Source organism: Crocuta crocuta, unplaced genomic scaffold (genome assembly GCF_008692635.1).
Source record: "Crocuta crocuta isolate KB4526 unplaced genomic scaffold, BGI_CrCroc_1.0 scaffold687, whole genome shotgun sequence".
Classification (NCBI taxonomy): domain Eukaryota; kingdom Metazoa; phylum Chordata; class Mammalia; order Carnivora; family Hyaenidae; genus Crocuta; species Crocuta crocuta.
Genome location: NW_027530182.1, coordinates 4,426,694 through 4,441,636, shown reverse-complemented (window position 1 = coordinate 4,441,636; position 14,943 = coordinate 4,426,694). Strand labels below are relative to the sequence as shown.

At 40.0% G+C, this 14,943-nt stretch overlaps 2 protein-coding genes across 3 annotated transcripts in view; one reads left to right on the top strand and one right to left on the bottom strand.

The window, feature by feature from the left end:
• HAUS6 (HAUS augmin like complex subunit 6) overlaps nt 1-5,990 on the top strand; it is a 44,488-nt gene extending 38,498 nt beyond the window's left edge. For both annotated transcript variants that reach the window (XM_077765072.1, XM_077765071.1), the window contains 2 exons: nt 234-1,280; nt 3,106-5,990. In XM_077765072.1, the coding sequence (XP_077621198.1) occupies nt 234-1,280; nt 3,106-3,167 (1,109 nt within the window). In that variant the 3' untranslated portion in view covers nt 3,168-5,990. The remainder of the gene's footprint in view (nt 1-233; nt 1,281-3,105) is intronic.
• Nucleotides 5,991-8,632: 2,642 nt separating this feature from the next.
• RRAGA (Ras related GTP binding A) lies at nt 8,633-10,271 on the bottom strand. The gene has a single exon (XM_077765070.1). The coding sequence runs from the start codon at nt 9,997-9,999 to the stop codon at nt 9,058-9,060; it is 942 nt and encodes a 313-aa protein (XP_077621196.1). The 5' UTR covers nt 10,000-10,271; the 3' UTR covers nt 8,633-9,057.
• Nucleotides 10,272-14,943: the final 4,672 nt, after the last annotated feature.

Genomic DNA, 14,943 nt, shown 5'->3' with positions numbered 1-14,943 from the left:
TATATGCATGTTTCAGGGACAGCCTTTGTTATTTATGGGAGATCAGTTGGAGAAGGAGTTCTTTTATGTTGTTGGTCTCTGGTTTGTTGTGGAGTCTGGTCATCCAGTGAGCATATCTGTGGAACATATAGTGAGTCAGTAGCTTTATGTTGAGCACTAGAAATGAAATTTTTAATTACATATTCTGTTTGGGAATATTAGTAATTGTGTTTTTCCCCCCTTCATTTAATTAGTAAGTGAAATTAGGAGCTCATGGAGAAAAGCTGTTGAAATAGAAGGTAACAGAAGTACAGAACTGATTCAGATGGATACTGAAGATAGAGAAATATCGCCAGAATCCTCACCTGTGTTGCATAACCAAAGAGAAGTGAGCAGGACCAGCTTTCTCTCAGCAACCACCGTATCCGATTCTAGCCATTGGCATTTGCCTGAAGAGAAAGTTCGTTCCGATTGCCTCAAGTGTGTGCCTCAGAAACGTGCAGTGACCAGTCACATCGATGGACTGTCAGCACATCAGTCAGGTTTGTTAAATAAGAAAGTAATGTACCAGCAAGGTTTGGAGTCCACAGCGTTACAGAACAGGCTTTTAGAAACTAGCCAAACAGAGACATTGTCCCCTGCTGCAGGTAATAGGAGAGTCGTGATGGGTAGCAGTGAGGAGGAGTATGTTAAAATAGCAGACCACTCCAGAGCTTCTTACAAAGAACCTTCCATGCATAAAAGTATGTTCTGGGACTCTTTTCAACTATCAAGTGGAATTAGTTCCAGGAGTTCAAAGGATATTGATTTTGGCATATTACATGAAACTCTTCCAGAAGAAGTTGGTCACTTAAGTCTTAATAGCTCTAGTAGTACAGAGGCCAATTTTAAACTGGAACCAGATAGTCCTATGCACGGCGGCATTTTTCCTGAAGATGTTGTGGGAGAAAGACCGACTACTCCAGAATCAGACTTTAATTTACAGGCTATTTGCCGTCGGTACGAAGCTCTGAAAAAATCTCTGCCCAAGAAAAGAGAAGAAACTGACTTTTTGAATTCTGAAACACTTGAAAGACACAAACCAGAATTGAGCCCTATTCCCACAAACATGCAAACAAATGATATGCTTGACTTTTTGGACAGTTGGAATTTGCACAGTGATTATACAAAACCATCTTTACGCGTGTCCCTTGGTGAAAGAAAACGGTCTCTTTCACCACTAATTAAGTTTTCTCCAGTGGAACAAAGATTGAGAACCACAGTAACTTGTAGTTTTGGAGAACTTCTACCTAATTTAAAAGGTAAGATTTAACTAGACCTGTGCAATTGACCTATTGAAGTTTTTTCTCCACTTCTATGTTTTTTTTTTTAATTAAAAAAAATTTTTTTTTTTTTTAACAATTAGAAGAGCGTGAGCAGGGGAGGGTCAGGGAGAGGAAGACACAGAATCCGAAGCAGGCACCAGGCTCTGAGCTAGCTGTCAGCACAGAGCCCGACACGGGGCTCAAACCCATGAACCATGAGATCGTGACCTGAGCCGAAGTTGGTCGCTTAACCAACTGAGCCACCCAGGCACCTCTGTTTTTCTCATCTTCTAACAGTAGTATGCAGCGAGTGCTATGTGACCTTTATTGTGGATGTGACAAAATATGCTCGGTGTTCCCTCAACTTGGATGAGAAGAGTGAACATATCACTTCTGTGAGTTCTTTTTGAATCTCAAGTGATGTGTATATAGTTCACAGTTAGTGTGGGACAGGGGTGGAAAATGAAACCAATACCCGGAAACCACTTGCTTTTATAATACAAATAAATCTCGTCAAAATCTTGGTTGATGGAAGATGGTTCTAGAAATGTTTAGTAATGGGGGTGCCTGGCTGGCTCAGCTGGAAGAGCATGTGACTCTTCATTTTGGGGTCGTGTTGGGTGCAGAGATTACCTAAATAAATTTAAAAAAATTAGAAATGTTGAGTAACACTATGTTAAATAGCCTTCTTGTAATCATAATATCTGTGATTGCTTTGAAATAAATTTGAGGGGGTGGGTGACAAAATAGGATAGGTTAGTGTATTAATTTCCTGGGGCTGCCACAAACTAGGTGGCTTCAAACGACAGAAATGTATTGTCTCTGAAGACAATACGTCCTGGAGGCTAGAATCCAGAATCAAGGTGTGGGCACAGCTTCTCCAGCCTCTAGAGGAAGAGCCTTCTTGCCTCTCCCAGCTTCTGGTAGCTCCCAGAAGCTCCTTGGCTTGTGGTAGCACAGCTCTCATGTCTGTCTCCATCTTTACATGGCTTTCTCCTCTTGTGTGTCTCTTTGCCTTCTTTATAAGGACACGAGTCATAGAGATTGAGGGCCCACCCTACTCCAGAATGACCTCGTCCTAACTGATTATACCTTTAATGGCCCTCTTTCCAAATAAGGCCATGTTCTGAGGTGCTGGGGTTAGAACTTCGTATTTTTGGGGGGACACAATTCAACCCCATAACAATATTAATAATTATTGAAGCTGGATAATGGATATATTGGGCAATTAAATTTTTCTTTACTTTTGTATATTTGAAAATTGTCATCATTGGGGTGCCTGGGTAGCTCAGTCAGTTAAATATCTGACTCTTAATCTTGGCTCAGGTCATGATTTCATCATTTTTTGTTTGAACTCTGTGTCGGGCTCTGTGCTGACTGGGCAGAGCCTACTTGTGATATTCTCTCTCTCCCTCCCTCTCTGCCCCTTTCCTTCCTGTGTGTTCTCTTGCTCTCTCTCTCAGAATAAATAAACTTAAAAAAAATTGTCATCATAAACATTAAAAAAAAACAAAACCCTGCTCTAAAAGTATTTTAGAGCAAATGCAGATCTGGTGATACAGATTCATTATATATCACTGTGTTTGCCAGTGGTAATTAAACACTCATATATTGAGAAGTATTCTAAGGGATGTATTGATACTCTGTGAGGAAAGGTATCACAGTGAGAATACTGTTAATTTTTATTGTAGGTAAGTATTGACGTGAACTTTTTACTTAAGAAGACTCAAATTTGCCATTTCTTAGAATCTGTCCTATTTAATTTTTTTCTTTGTAATGAATGTTTACTTATCCTTTTCTCTTTTTAAAATTAATTTTGCAGAAGAAGAAGTCTTGAATAAGAGCCTTGATGCAAACAAATCTCCATCAGACTTGAAAAGATGAAGCAGAGTTTCCAGTTAATTTAACTATGATGTACTTAACATTTCAAGCAGTCACAGGATAAAAACTGATTTATAATTTAAATACACGTTGGAAGTGTAACTCTTTTTTCAAGGCCTAAAAAAATCCTAAATGATGCCTTTTAGCAAACAGTTTTTAGGTAAAGAGAGTATGTCTGGATTCTCTTTGTATGGCTATGAGGTTTAAATGTGAAGTATTTGGGAGGTAGACCTCATGTTATGTGAAGGCATTTTGATTCTTTGAATAACTTGTAAGCGTTAAGTAAATAGCAAAGTAGTTTAATTTATTATGTTATAATTTCAGTTGATTAATGTAAACATGAGTGGTTTTTGATATACTTTTATTAAGTGGTTAACATAATAGCCATTGAATATACTGACCTTTCATTTTAGGGAAATATAGAACTTCTACTGTTTCTTTATGGAACATTATAGTACTAACCAAAAAAAGTGATTAAAGTAGTGCCTTGGGATGTGTAGTCAAGGTGAGGAAAATTTAAGTTTGGGAAAGCTCTAAGCAGGCTTAATGATTATTTAAGTAGGTTGGTCCTGGAAAATGTTTGATGGAATGAAATGTATGTGATGAAAAGTGAAGACTGGGGCGGGATGAATTTAGATAAAAGGAAAAAGATGGAAGATGACTAGACATTTTTAAGGAACACTGTCAAAAACTATAAATCCATTCAATGGGTTGTGCAGCAGATTTACATTTAGTCTAATTTAGACTTTGAGAATTTAGCCCTAGTTTTATATTTTAACAAAAGATGTAAATTAAAAAAACTTTATTAGTCTCTGTTTATTGTTGGTTTATTTGTGGGGGGGGGGGTTGGTTTTTAGGGAAAGGAGCTAGTTTCGATTGTGTTACTTTTCTTCTCAAAAACCATCAGTTCCACACTGCCTATGAATAGCCTCAGAATAACTTGAGAAAACTGAATTCGGGGTGCTTGCTTAGTCACATAGTTACGTCTTTGGTGAAGCCAAGGTTTGACCCTATTTTCTTCCTTAATATTCTACAAGACCTTCAAGAAGTAACTAAAAGGCCAGGATAAACAATATGGCCAAGGGAGTTGGCCTGTTGATCTTCTGAACTGAGTGGGGAATCACATGTGAGGCCTCCGGTTCAGTAACCTGCCTCACTCTGTCATGCTCCCCAGCTGGGAAAGTGGCTTGTCTCTGCCATCCAGGTGTATGCATGCCATCGCCCTCTGTGGACCAGGAGGAATGAGCAGGCACTGGAAAGGTGATAGCACTTACCCTGTCTAGCCCCAACTCTTAAGCATTAAAACCTTGTTCATTTCTCAAGAAACTGTAAAGGAGAGGAGATTAAGTTGAAGGGGGGAGTTCTGGAAGTGCATGGGCTTAAGTTCATCTTTCACTGTGGGCTTTCTCTGAGTTTGATCTCAGTTTGAAGGCCAGTCTTTTTGTGAGAAAAGAGACGAAAAGTGTATATAACTGCTTTATTTGCTGTGGAAAAGAAAGAGGAAGAACAGCTTCAAAGGTGTTATATTCTCTTATTTGTTAACACAACCATTGGTGACTGTAGGTCTACTGGGAAACTATTCTCTATAGGGTGCCCTAAGAAAATGCACTAACCTGTAAACCCAAAATTAACATGGTAGGGAGGAGGTAGGGGTATCATGTTAGCATTTACAAGGTGCTGGGGCCATTCCTAGACATGAATACATATTGTTTAACTGTCACAACCCTTAACTGTAAGATAGAGATTATTATACCTGTTTTATGGACAAAGATACTGAAGGTAGGGAGCTTAAATGATTTGTCTAAGATGGACTCAAGGAATCATCTGAGAACCTAAAAACTGGAGATTCTGTAGATCTTAAATGGGGCTTAAGAATCTACATTTTGATTATGCTTCCCTGGTAATTCTTAGGCTCAATAAAAAGACTGAGAACCACTGCTAGAGGATAGAGTCACATTAGCCTTGGGGTACTTTTAAAATGCAGGTATGTGATTACATATGTACTGCTTTAGAAGTTAATGGATAAGGAAGCTCAAGTTCATCATTAAGGGTCATAGGCCCTTAATTACTGAAGTCAAAAGAAAATGTCTCTGGACAGTATGGTTTACAACAACCACATTACCAAGTGAGACCTGTGGTAGGTTGGGAGTTTTGGCATTCTTTCCTGTCCTTTATATGCCAGTAGTATGAACAGAAATATCTCAGATCTATTATTTTCTCCTAAACCATTGTGGGTATGACTTACTGCCTTCAGCTTCTTCCTTATTCAGTTTTGCCTGCGTAGCTACCTTTTGATCTTAAGGGACTGTTTTGATCACTTAGTTTAAAATTCCATTCATGGTTTATTGCCAGTTCCAGGATAGAGTTCAAATTTGAAGGCATATAAGGTTCCCTATGTAGATTCCTTTATCCCCCCTTCCACTATGGTTTCCTATTTTTTTACTTCTGAAATGAGATGGTGAGTGTGGGCCTTTAGAAACCTTAATTCACAATTACAGCTGTCTTTTAGGGCTCAGAACAAATCTCACTTCCACCTTGAAGTCTTAATCTGTCCCTTCCATATTCATGGGCCTACCCCTTCTCTGAAATCTATGGTTTATCTTTTATTCATTTAGTGTTTTTCACTTAATGCTTTTAGAATATTTTATGGTTGTATGTGATCTCAGTCAGTACATACAGACATATATACCTATGTAGATGTATGAGTCCTGTGTCCACGCATACATATCCTGAAGGGCCATGGATCATCTTTAGCAAATACTGAAGTATTGGAATTGTTTTCTTTGCCTCCTATGTAATTAAAATAAAATAATGGTAAAGACTTTACTGCTGTAAATGTACTTTTTCTCATTACATTCAAAACAGGTTATACAGAATGTACCTTGTTTTATTCACTATTAATTTGTAAGATAAAGGTGGGTGAATTGACTTCTATGTCAACTTGAAACTAGAAATGAATGACAAAATGTCCTAATATTTTGTCCTAGTTGTTTTAAATGTTTAAAGAGGACAAGCATGTAATGTTTAACATGGAAAATGTTATCAGTCAAATGGAATAAGAGGTTTTGAGACTAAAAAAGACATTTTGGGGGACTTTAATGAAAAAAGAAACAAGTATTTTGAGAACATCCTTTACCATCATCTATGAAGTCAGTTTTATCTAAAGGGAAAAAAAGCAGGAATTCTTGAGACTTTAATAAAGGAAACCATGTTTTTTTCCTACTCTTAGTATATTAAACTAAGTAAATATTTAAGGACATTTTCCTTAATGTAAAAGTACTTGCAAAGGTAAAATTCTTCCACATTATGTTGCAGATAAATAGTTGCTCTTTCTCCTTATGCACTGTGAAAGTCAAGTCCACAGGCTAAATTTAAAATATTTGTGAGTCCTCTATGAGACTATTTGTAAATATGTTCTACTTACTATAGTCTTGAATTTTCAATATTATTCCATCTGGCTCTGGAATTTCCTATATAATATCAAAGAACCATGCCCCGCAAATCCTAAGATGATCACATAAAAATGTATATCAGAGGGGTGCCGGGTGACTTCGCTCAAGTCATGATCTCATGGTTGCTGAGTTTGAGCCCTGCTTTGGGCTTTGTGCTGAAAGCCTGTTTCAGATTCTGTGTCTCCCTCTCTCTGCACCCCCCCCCCATGCTCTGCCTTTCTTTCTCTCTCTCAAAAATAAACATTAAAAAATTCTTTCAAATAAAGGTTTATCAGTAACTTGATCAAACAAAAGAAATTTGAGAGGTTAAGTGATTCAGGTAAAAGTATTTTGTTACTGCCATTTTAATTAGATTTACTAAGTATTTTTAAATGATTTTAAAAAGGAAATTTATCCTTAACAATTTTTAAAATTTGGAATCTTTATACTTACTGCCCAAGGCCATAATTAGAAGAGCTTAATAACTCACATAAGGACAGCTTTTATTTTTAATTTTTTTTGATGTTTATTTTTTTAAAAAAATTTTATAGTTTGAGACAGAGAGCACGAGCTGAAGTCAGACGCTCAACTGACTGAGCCACCCAGGCGCCCCGATGTTTGTTTTATTTTTGTGGGAGAGAGAGCCAGAGCATGAACAGGGGAGGGGCAAAGAGAGTGGGACACAGAATCCAAAACAGGCTCCAGGCTCTAGGCTCTGAGCTGTCAGCACAGAGCCCCACACGGGGCTTGAACTCAAGAACCGCCAGATCATGACCTGAGTGGAAGTTGGCGCTTAGGCGCTTAACGGAGTGAGCCACCCAGGCACCCCTGAATAGCTTAATTCTTCATGGGTAGGGACTTTGTCATTCACAGCTGCTGCTGTAGTGTTGAAATAAGTTGATAAAGCGTTGGAAATCCTAAACCCGTTATTTACACTTAATGTCTGTATACCAAGGTAATGCGTCATTTGTAAAATAAGAGGTGAGAGGAGTTGATCAGAGAGGTCTCTTGGCTCTAAAACACTTAGATTTCATTAAAAGAGTATGGGAGAGGATGCTTTACGTGTTTTCTGATTTCACTGTGCCCCATTGCCAATCCAAATTAGGAACCTGGAATCCTTCCCTAAAACTGGTGACCTAAGAATCTGATGCAATAATACCCAATTTCTGATAAAGATGGGGAAGTGATTTTGCCCAGGGTGAATGAAACACTATTCTTAGAAGTCCCTTAACTCCCTGGGCTGCAGTTTACGTAATCTGTAAATTTAGGGCAATTATATGGAGGAATAGCGTACAACTGAAAATCTAGGATTTTTATGATGAATTTTGCTGTCAATGGAAGAAGTAGTGGGGAGTAATGGTTAGGAGAGGGATAGGTCTGTAATACCGCCTGGGTTCAGCTGTTTGACCTTAATGAGGTCATAACTGTTTTCTCACCTATTAAGGGATTAAAAGTAATTTACCTCAGGTTGTGTGGATTAAGTAAGAAAATACACATCAAGTACTTAAGAATATCTGGCATTTCGTAAGGGGTCAAATATTTAGCTAGGCTTCAGTCTAGTAATTTGGGAGTAGGTAATTGGGAGCAGGTTAAAGAGAGAATGTCTCAGGTGGTGGATTGACAGCTGACACTTCCATAGTAGTGAGTGTCGGGCACCATTCTAAAAGCTTTCCAGGTTAAATTTTTAAACATAGAATGCTGTAAGTAGTGCTAGTCTTACCCACATTTGACAAATGAGAAAAGAAATTAAGTACCTGGCCCAGTTCACATAGCGATCAAGTGAAGGGAGGAGAATATGAACTCAACTCAGGTGGTGTAGCCTCAGAACCCCCTACTCTTAATTGCGGTTACAGCTAGTATGAAATACCGGTAAGGGGATAGGGGCTCAATCACAAATTTAAATTTGCCAGTTAAGCAATACTTGTGGACAGTTAGAATCTAGGTTTACATTACCTTTTAACTACCTTCAAATTATTTCAAGTAAGACCGTATTTTAACTTGCTGACAGCAAATGTTTATTCATGATTGAAGCGAGAAGAATTTGTAAATGCGTTTTAATACCTTGCTGATAAAATAGTAACATTCCATCTTTGCAATCTTGGAAGGAATACAGGGAAGATACTGTAAAGGCTTTAATGTGTATATCTATTATAACCAGGTAATCAACACACACACGCACGCACACGCACACACACCACCTACTTTAGTGTTACACCATACCAACTTTTGAGAAAGGCCATCTTGAAGGTCTACTGGAGAGCTGAGTAAATAGCGTCCAAGGTTTGAAGACAGGGGCGGGGGATGGGGGGAGTAGGAAAGAAAGAGATGGAAGTAGTAAGCAGCACACATTTCAAAGCCCACTTTTAAGCACACGACATTATTAATATTTAAAATAAAAAAGGATGCGGGGGACGGGGCAGGGAAGGCAATTCAGCATTTTCTCAAAGAGCATTTGGCAATATTCAACGCATAAGGAGGCTGTGCTTGGGCCCATCCACTCGCTCGAGCTTCTCAAAGTGTTTCCTGGCATTGCGAATGTTGATCAGGGTGGCCGCCGAAGGGATGGACGGATCCGACATAACCACCATCACGTACGTGTTCGACGTGAAGATGTCGATGAAAGCGGCGAAGTTAGAATTCCGAACCTCCATGCTCTGGAAGGAAGCGGCCAATTTACTGCAGCTCAGCTTGAACTGCTTAATGATGTTGCTGATCTTCTCAAACCGGTGGACGTCACGCTGCTCTTTGCATTGGTAATGGGAAATGACCAAGAACGTAGCTCTCTCGAACAGCAGGACTTCGTCCGCCTCGATAATTTGAGCAAAATTCCTTAGGTTCATCTCCAGCTGCTGGACATTGGGAATGAGCTGGTACACAATACTGGACCAGGCTTTGTAGAGCGTTTCGTCCCAGATGGAGGTTCGAAAACAAGCGCATTCCAGGGGGCGAGACAAACGCCGCAGGTCTTCCTCCCGCTCCTTGAAAATCAGGTCGCGCTGATCCTCCTGAACCAGATCCATTTTGTGCACCAGGCAGAAGATTTTGGCATCCGGAGAGTTCTGGAGGATGGCCTCCAGGCACGACTGGTAATAATGCATATCCTTTTCCAGTTCGCGGCTCTCCACGTCAAACACATAAATCAAAACCTCGACATTACGGAAGATGTTGTCGCGCTGGCTGGTGAAGTAATTTTCCATGAAGGTGTCCTGACCGCCACAGTCCCACAGGTTGAGCACCAGGTTGCCCAGAAATCGGACGTGGGAGTGCTCCACATCGATGGTGGCGCCCAGGCGCCGGGTGTCGCGGGCGATGTAATTTGCAAAGATAATCGAGCGCATGCTGGTCTTCCCCGAGCCGCTCTTCCCCATCAACAGCACCTTTTTCTTCATGGCTGTATTTGGCATCACCCGCCGGGGCCGCCGCGGACTGGGCCTCAGGGCGCGGCCTAACTGCAGCGCGGAGGGAGGGCGGGACCGGGGCCGGCGGGGTCTCCGCAGACCGAGCCGCGCAGCTGTGCAGCCGGGGAGGAAGAGAGCGAGGGATCTGCGGTGGCAAGGCAGCGGCGGGGCGAGCTCTTCCGCGGAGGTGAGCTCTCAGGACTTTGCGGCTGCAAAGCTTCGGAGAAAAGCTCGCCTTCCGGAGAGCGGAGCTGTGGCGTCCTGGCTGCCGCCCACTTCCGGCAGCGATCTCGCGAGAGCGCCTGCGCTCGGCAGTCGCAGCCTGACGCGCTTTGAGAAGTTGTCGTTTTGGTGAAACCGAGTAGGCTGCACCCGAAAAGATAAAATGGAAGGGGAGCCCAGCACTCCGGTGTCGTGTTTTCCTTTTTAAACCGGATTTAGGGTTGCAAGGTGTACGCGTGTGGTCGGTGGGGAGGATGCTGCCATCTGGTGGCCGACCACCCCCCTCACCTCCAGCAGCCACTGCTCGCGTTCAGACCGCGGTGTACTTGGGTGGGGGGCGTGGCTTAGACCGGGCCGCCGCCTGGTGAAGTGGACCGCCGCCGGGCTCTTCACCCAGTGAGGCCTCCCCAGGTTCCTTGGTTTACTGAGTACGAGGGCAAGGCACGTGAACCGTACAGATGCGGAAAGTGAGACTTGGAGAAGTTAAGTGACTGAAGTTAAGTGACTCACAGTGCTACACAGTGAGATGGTAGTAAATCCTTATTGGGAGATGTACTGAGTCCCGCTTAGTGCTTTTTCCACTTGGAAGCAAGTTCCTTTCTCATAGCTGCTTTGCTGTTAACTTCAGACTTAAGCATTTATAATCAGAATTCAAAAACTCGAGGGCATTACGATATAGAACCCGTACAGTAGCTTGATCGTCACAATGACCGTATGAATAAACGAAAATAAATATTTTCGAGTAAATGGAAGCTTAGAGGGGTTAAGTAATTTTAACAACTTACACATCTATTGAATGATGCAATGCAATTTACCTATTTTTGAAATATAAATTGTACATATTTTTTTTAAAAATTTTTTTATGTTTTATTTATTTCTAGGAGAGAGAGAGAGACAGTGTGAGCAGGGGAGGGTCAGAGAGAGAGGGAGTCACAGACTGAAACAGGCTCCAGGCTCTGAGCTGGCAGTCAGCACAGAGCCCGACGCGGGGCTCGAACCCGAATCGCGAGATCATGACCTGAGCGAAAGTCGGACGCTTAACCGACTAAGCCACCCAGTCGCCCCAATTGTACATATTTTTAAAAGTATTTTCTTTTTTTAAAAAGTTTCAGTTTATTTATTTCGAGAGAGAGCATAAGCAGGGAAGGAGCAAAGAGAGGAGAGAGAATCCCAAGCAGGCTCCACACTACCTGCGCAGGGTCCGATGGGGGGGGGCTTGAACCCAACCAATCATGAGATCATCACTTGAGCCAATAAGAGGGTCGCTTAGCAGACTGAGCCACCCAGGTGCCCCCAATTGTACATATTTAAGGTGTACAGTATGCTTTGATACAATGAAATTGTTACTGCAGTCAAACTAACATATCTCAAAATTATTTCTTTCTATGTAGTGAGAGCACCTGATATTTACTCTCAGCAAATTTTCAGTGTTCAATATAGTATTAACTGCTAACCATAGTATTATAGTCATCATGTGGTAGGTTAGAGATCTACACTTACTCATCGTGCGAAACTGCAACTTTGTACCCTATGACCAGTATCTCCCCGGTTCCTCCACCTCCTTGTACCTGCTATCCACCGTTTTACTCTCTGCTACCACGTATTTGACTTTTTAAGATTCTGCATAATCGAGATCATGGAAATTTTTTTCTGCTTCTAGCTTATTTCACTCAGCATAATGTCATCCAGTTTCATCCATGTTGTTGGAAATGAAAGGATCTCCTTTCAAAAGGCTGAATAATATTTCATTGTATATACAAACCATTTCATTTTTTAATTTAAAATTTTGATTTTGATCTTATGTTTAGAACTTAACACACTTTCAGTTTTATGAGCCATCAAGAATATTCTCTGACACCATATTCTACAAGCAAATATTAACATAGACTTTAGCTAAAATACATCAATAACAATTCCTGCTGTCCCTTGGAGAAGTTGAATTTTTTTAATTTTTAGCATTCAATTTATTTAAATGGTAATAGTATTTATGTTGGATTGTGGTGATGGTATTTTCTGCTAGTTTTATTGACATATACTTGACGTATAACACTTATTAGTTTTAGGCATACAAAATTTGATATATGTATATATCACCAGACGATTACCACAGTAAATTTAGTTAACATCCACCACCTCAGGTAGTTAACAATTTTCCTCTCTTTGGCCATGAGCACTTTTAAGATCTGCACTCTTGGAAAATTTAAAATATACATACAGTACTGCTAACTGTAGTTATCATGCTGTACATTACAGCCCCCAAACTTATTTATCTTACAATTCAAAGTTTGTACCTTTTGACCACCTTCACCCATTTCCCCCACTTCCCATCCCCTGCCTCTGGCAACCATCAATCTATTCTCAGTATCTATGAGTTTAGTTTTTTAAAGTCCACATATAAAGGAGATCATATAGTATTTGTCTTTCTCTGTCTGACTTATTTGACTCAGCATAATGCCTTCAAGATCCATTCATGTTGTCCAAAATGGCAGGATTTCCTTCTTTTAAAAAATGGATTAATAATATTTATATAGATTATATGTCACATTTGTTTCATCCATCAATGGGCACTTAGGTTGTTTCCATGTCTTGACTATTATAAATAATACTGCAATGAATGTGTGTGGGAGGGTGCAGATTATCTTTCCTAGATAGTGATTTTATTTCCTTTTGCTATATACCCAGAAGTGGGATCACTGAGTCACATGGTAGTTCTATTTTTATTCTTTTTTTGAGGAACCTCCATACTGTTTTCCATAGTGGTTGAAACAATTTATATTCCAGCCAACAGTGCACAACGTTTCCCTTTTTCTCATATCCTAACCGATACTTATCTCTTGTCTTTTTTATAACAGCCTTTCTGACAGGTGTGGGGTGATAGCTCATTGTGATTTTGATAAGCGTTTTTCTGATGATTAGTGATGTTAAACACCTCTTCATGTACTTGTTGGTTATTTGTATGTCTTTGGAAAAATGTCTTTTCAGGTCCTCTGCCCATTTTTAAATCTGATTTTCCCCCTATTGAATTGTAGATGTTCTTTATACATCTTGGCTATTGATCTCTTATTAGATAAATGATTTGCAAATATTTTTCCCCATTCCATAGGTTACCTTTTTGTTCTGTTGCCATGAAGAAGCTGTTTAGTTTGATGTAGTCCCACTTGTTTGTTTTTTATTTTCTTGCTTATTCTTTTGATGTCCTATCCAAAAAAACTGTTTTTAAGACCAGTGCCAAGGAACCATTTCCCTATGTTTTCTTCTGGGATTTTTATGGTTTCTGGTCTTAGATTCAAGTCATTAATCAATTTTGAGTTGATTTTTGTGTATAGGGTAAGGGAAGGGGTCCAGTTTCATTCTTTTGCATGTGGATATCCAGTTTTCCCAGCACAATTTATTAAAGAAACTGTCCTTGCTCCATTGTGTACTTCTGGCCCTTGTCAAAAATTAGTTGGCCATGTAAGCTTAAATTTATTTCTGAGCTGTCTAGTCTATTCCATTGGTCTATATGTCTGTTTTTATGCCATTGCCATACTGTTTGATTACATAGCTTTGCAGTATAGTTTGAAATCTGGGAGTGTGATACCTTAGCTTTGTTCTTTCTCAGGATTTCTTTGGCCATTCATAGCCTTTTGTGGTTCCATGCAAAATAGTTCGTTTTTTCTATTTCTGTGAAAAATGTCATTGGAATTTTGATGGCGATTGCATGGAATTGATAGATAGTTTTGGGTAATATGAACATTAAAACAATATTAATTTTGGGGCACCTGGGTGGCTCAGTTGGTTAAGCATCCAAGTCTTGATCTCCACTCAGGTCATGATCTCATGGTTTGTGAGTTCAAGCCCCACATTGGTCTCTGTGCTGACAGCACAGAGCTTGCTTGGGATTCTGTCTCTTTTCTTCTCTCTCTGCTCCTCTTCCCTCTTTCCCTCTCTCTCAAAATAAAGAAATAAATGTTAAAATAAATTTAAGAAAAAAACATTACTAATTCCTCTAATCCATGAACACAGGATATTTTTTCATTTATTTGTGTCTTCTTCAATTTCTTTCATCATTGATTTATAAGTTTCAGTGTGCAGATCTTTCACCTTCTTGTTTAAATTTACTCCTAAATATTTTATTCTTTCTGATGCTCTTGTAAGTGGATTGTTTTCTTGATTTCTTTTTTGGATAGATTACTGTTGGTATAAAGAAGTGTAACTTGGGGTGCCTGGGTGACTTAGCTGGTTAAGTGTCTAACTCTTGGAGCACCTGGGTGGCTCAGTCAGTTGACCTTCTGACTTTGGCTTAGGTCATAATCTCACAGTTCATGAGTTCAAGCCCCGCCTTGGGCTCTGTGCTGACAGCTCAGAGCCTGGATCCTGCTTAGGATTCTGTGTCTCCCTCTCTCTCTGCCGCTCCCCCACTCGCGCTCTGTCTCTCTCTCTCTCCCAAAAATAAATAAACATTTTTCAAAAAGCGTCTGACTCTTGATCTCAGCGTCTTGATCTCAGAGTGGTGAATTCAAGTTCTGTGTTGGGCTCTGCTCTGGGCGTGATGCCAACTTAAAAAGAAAGAAAGTGTAACTCATTTTGTATGTTGATTTTGTATTCCGCAACTTTACTAAATTTATTAGTTCTAATGTGTTGTATGTGTGTGTGAAATCTTTAGGGTTTTCTACCTATAGCATCATATCATCTGCAAACACTGATAATTTCACTTCTTTCTTCCTGATTTGAATGCCTTTTATTCCA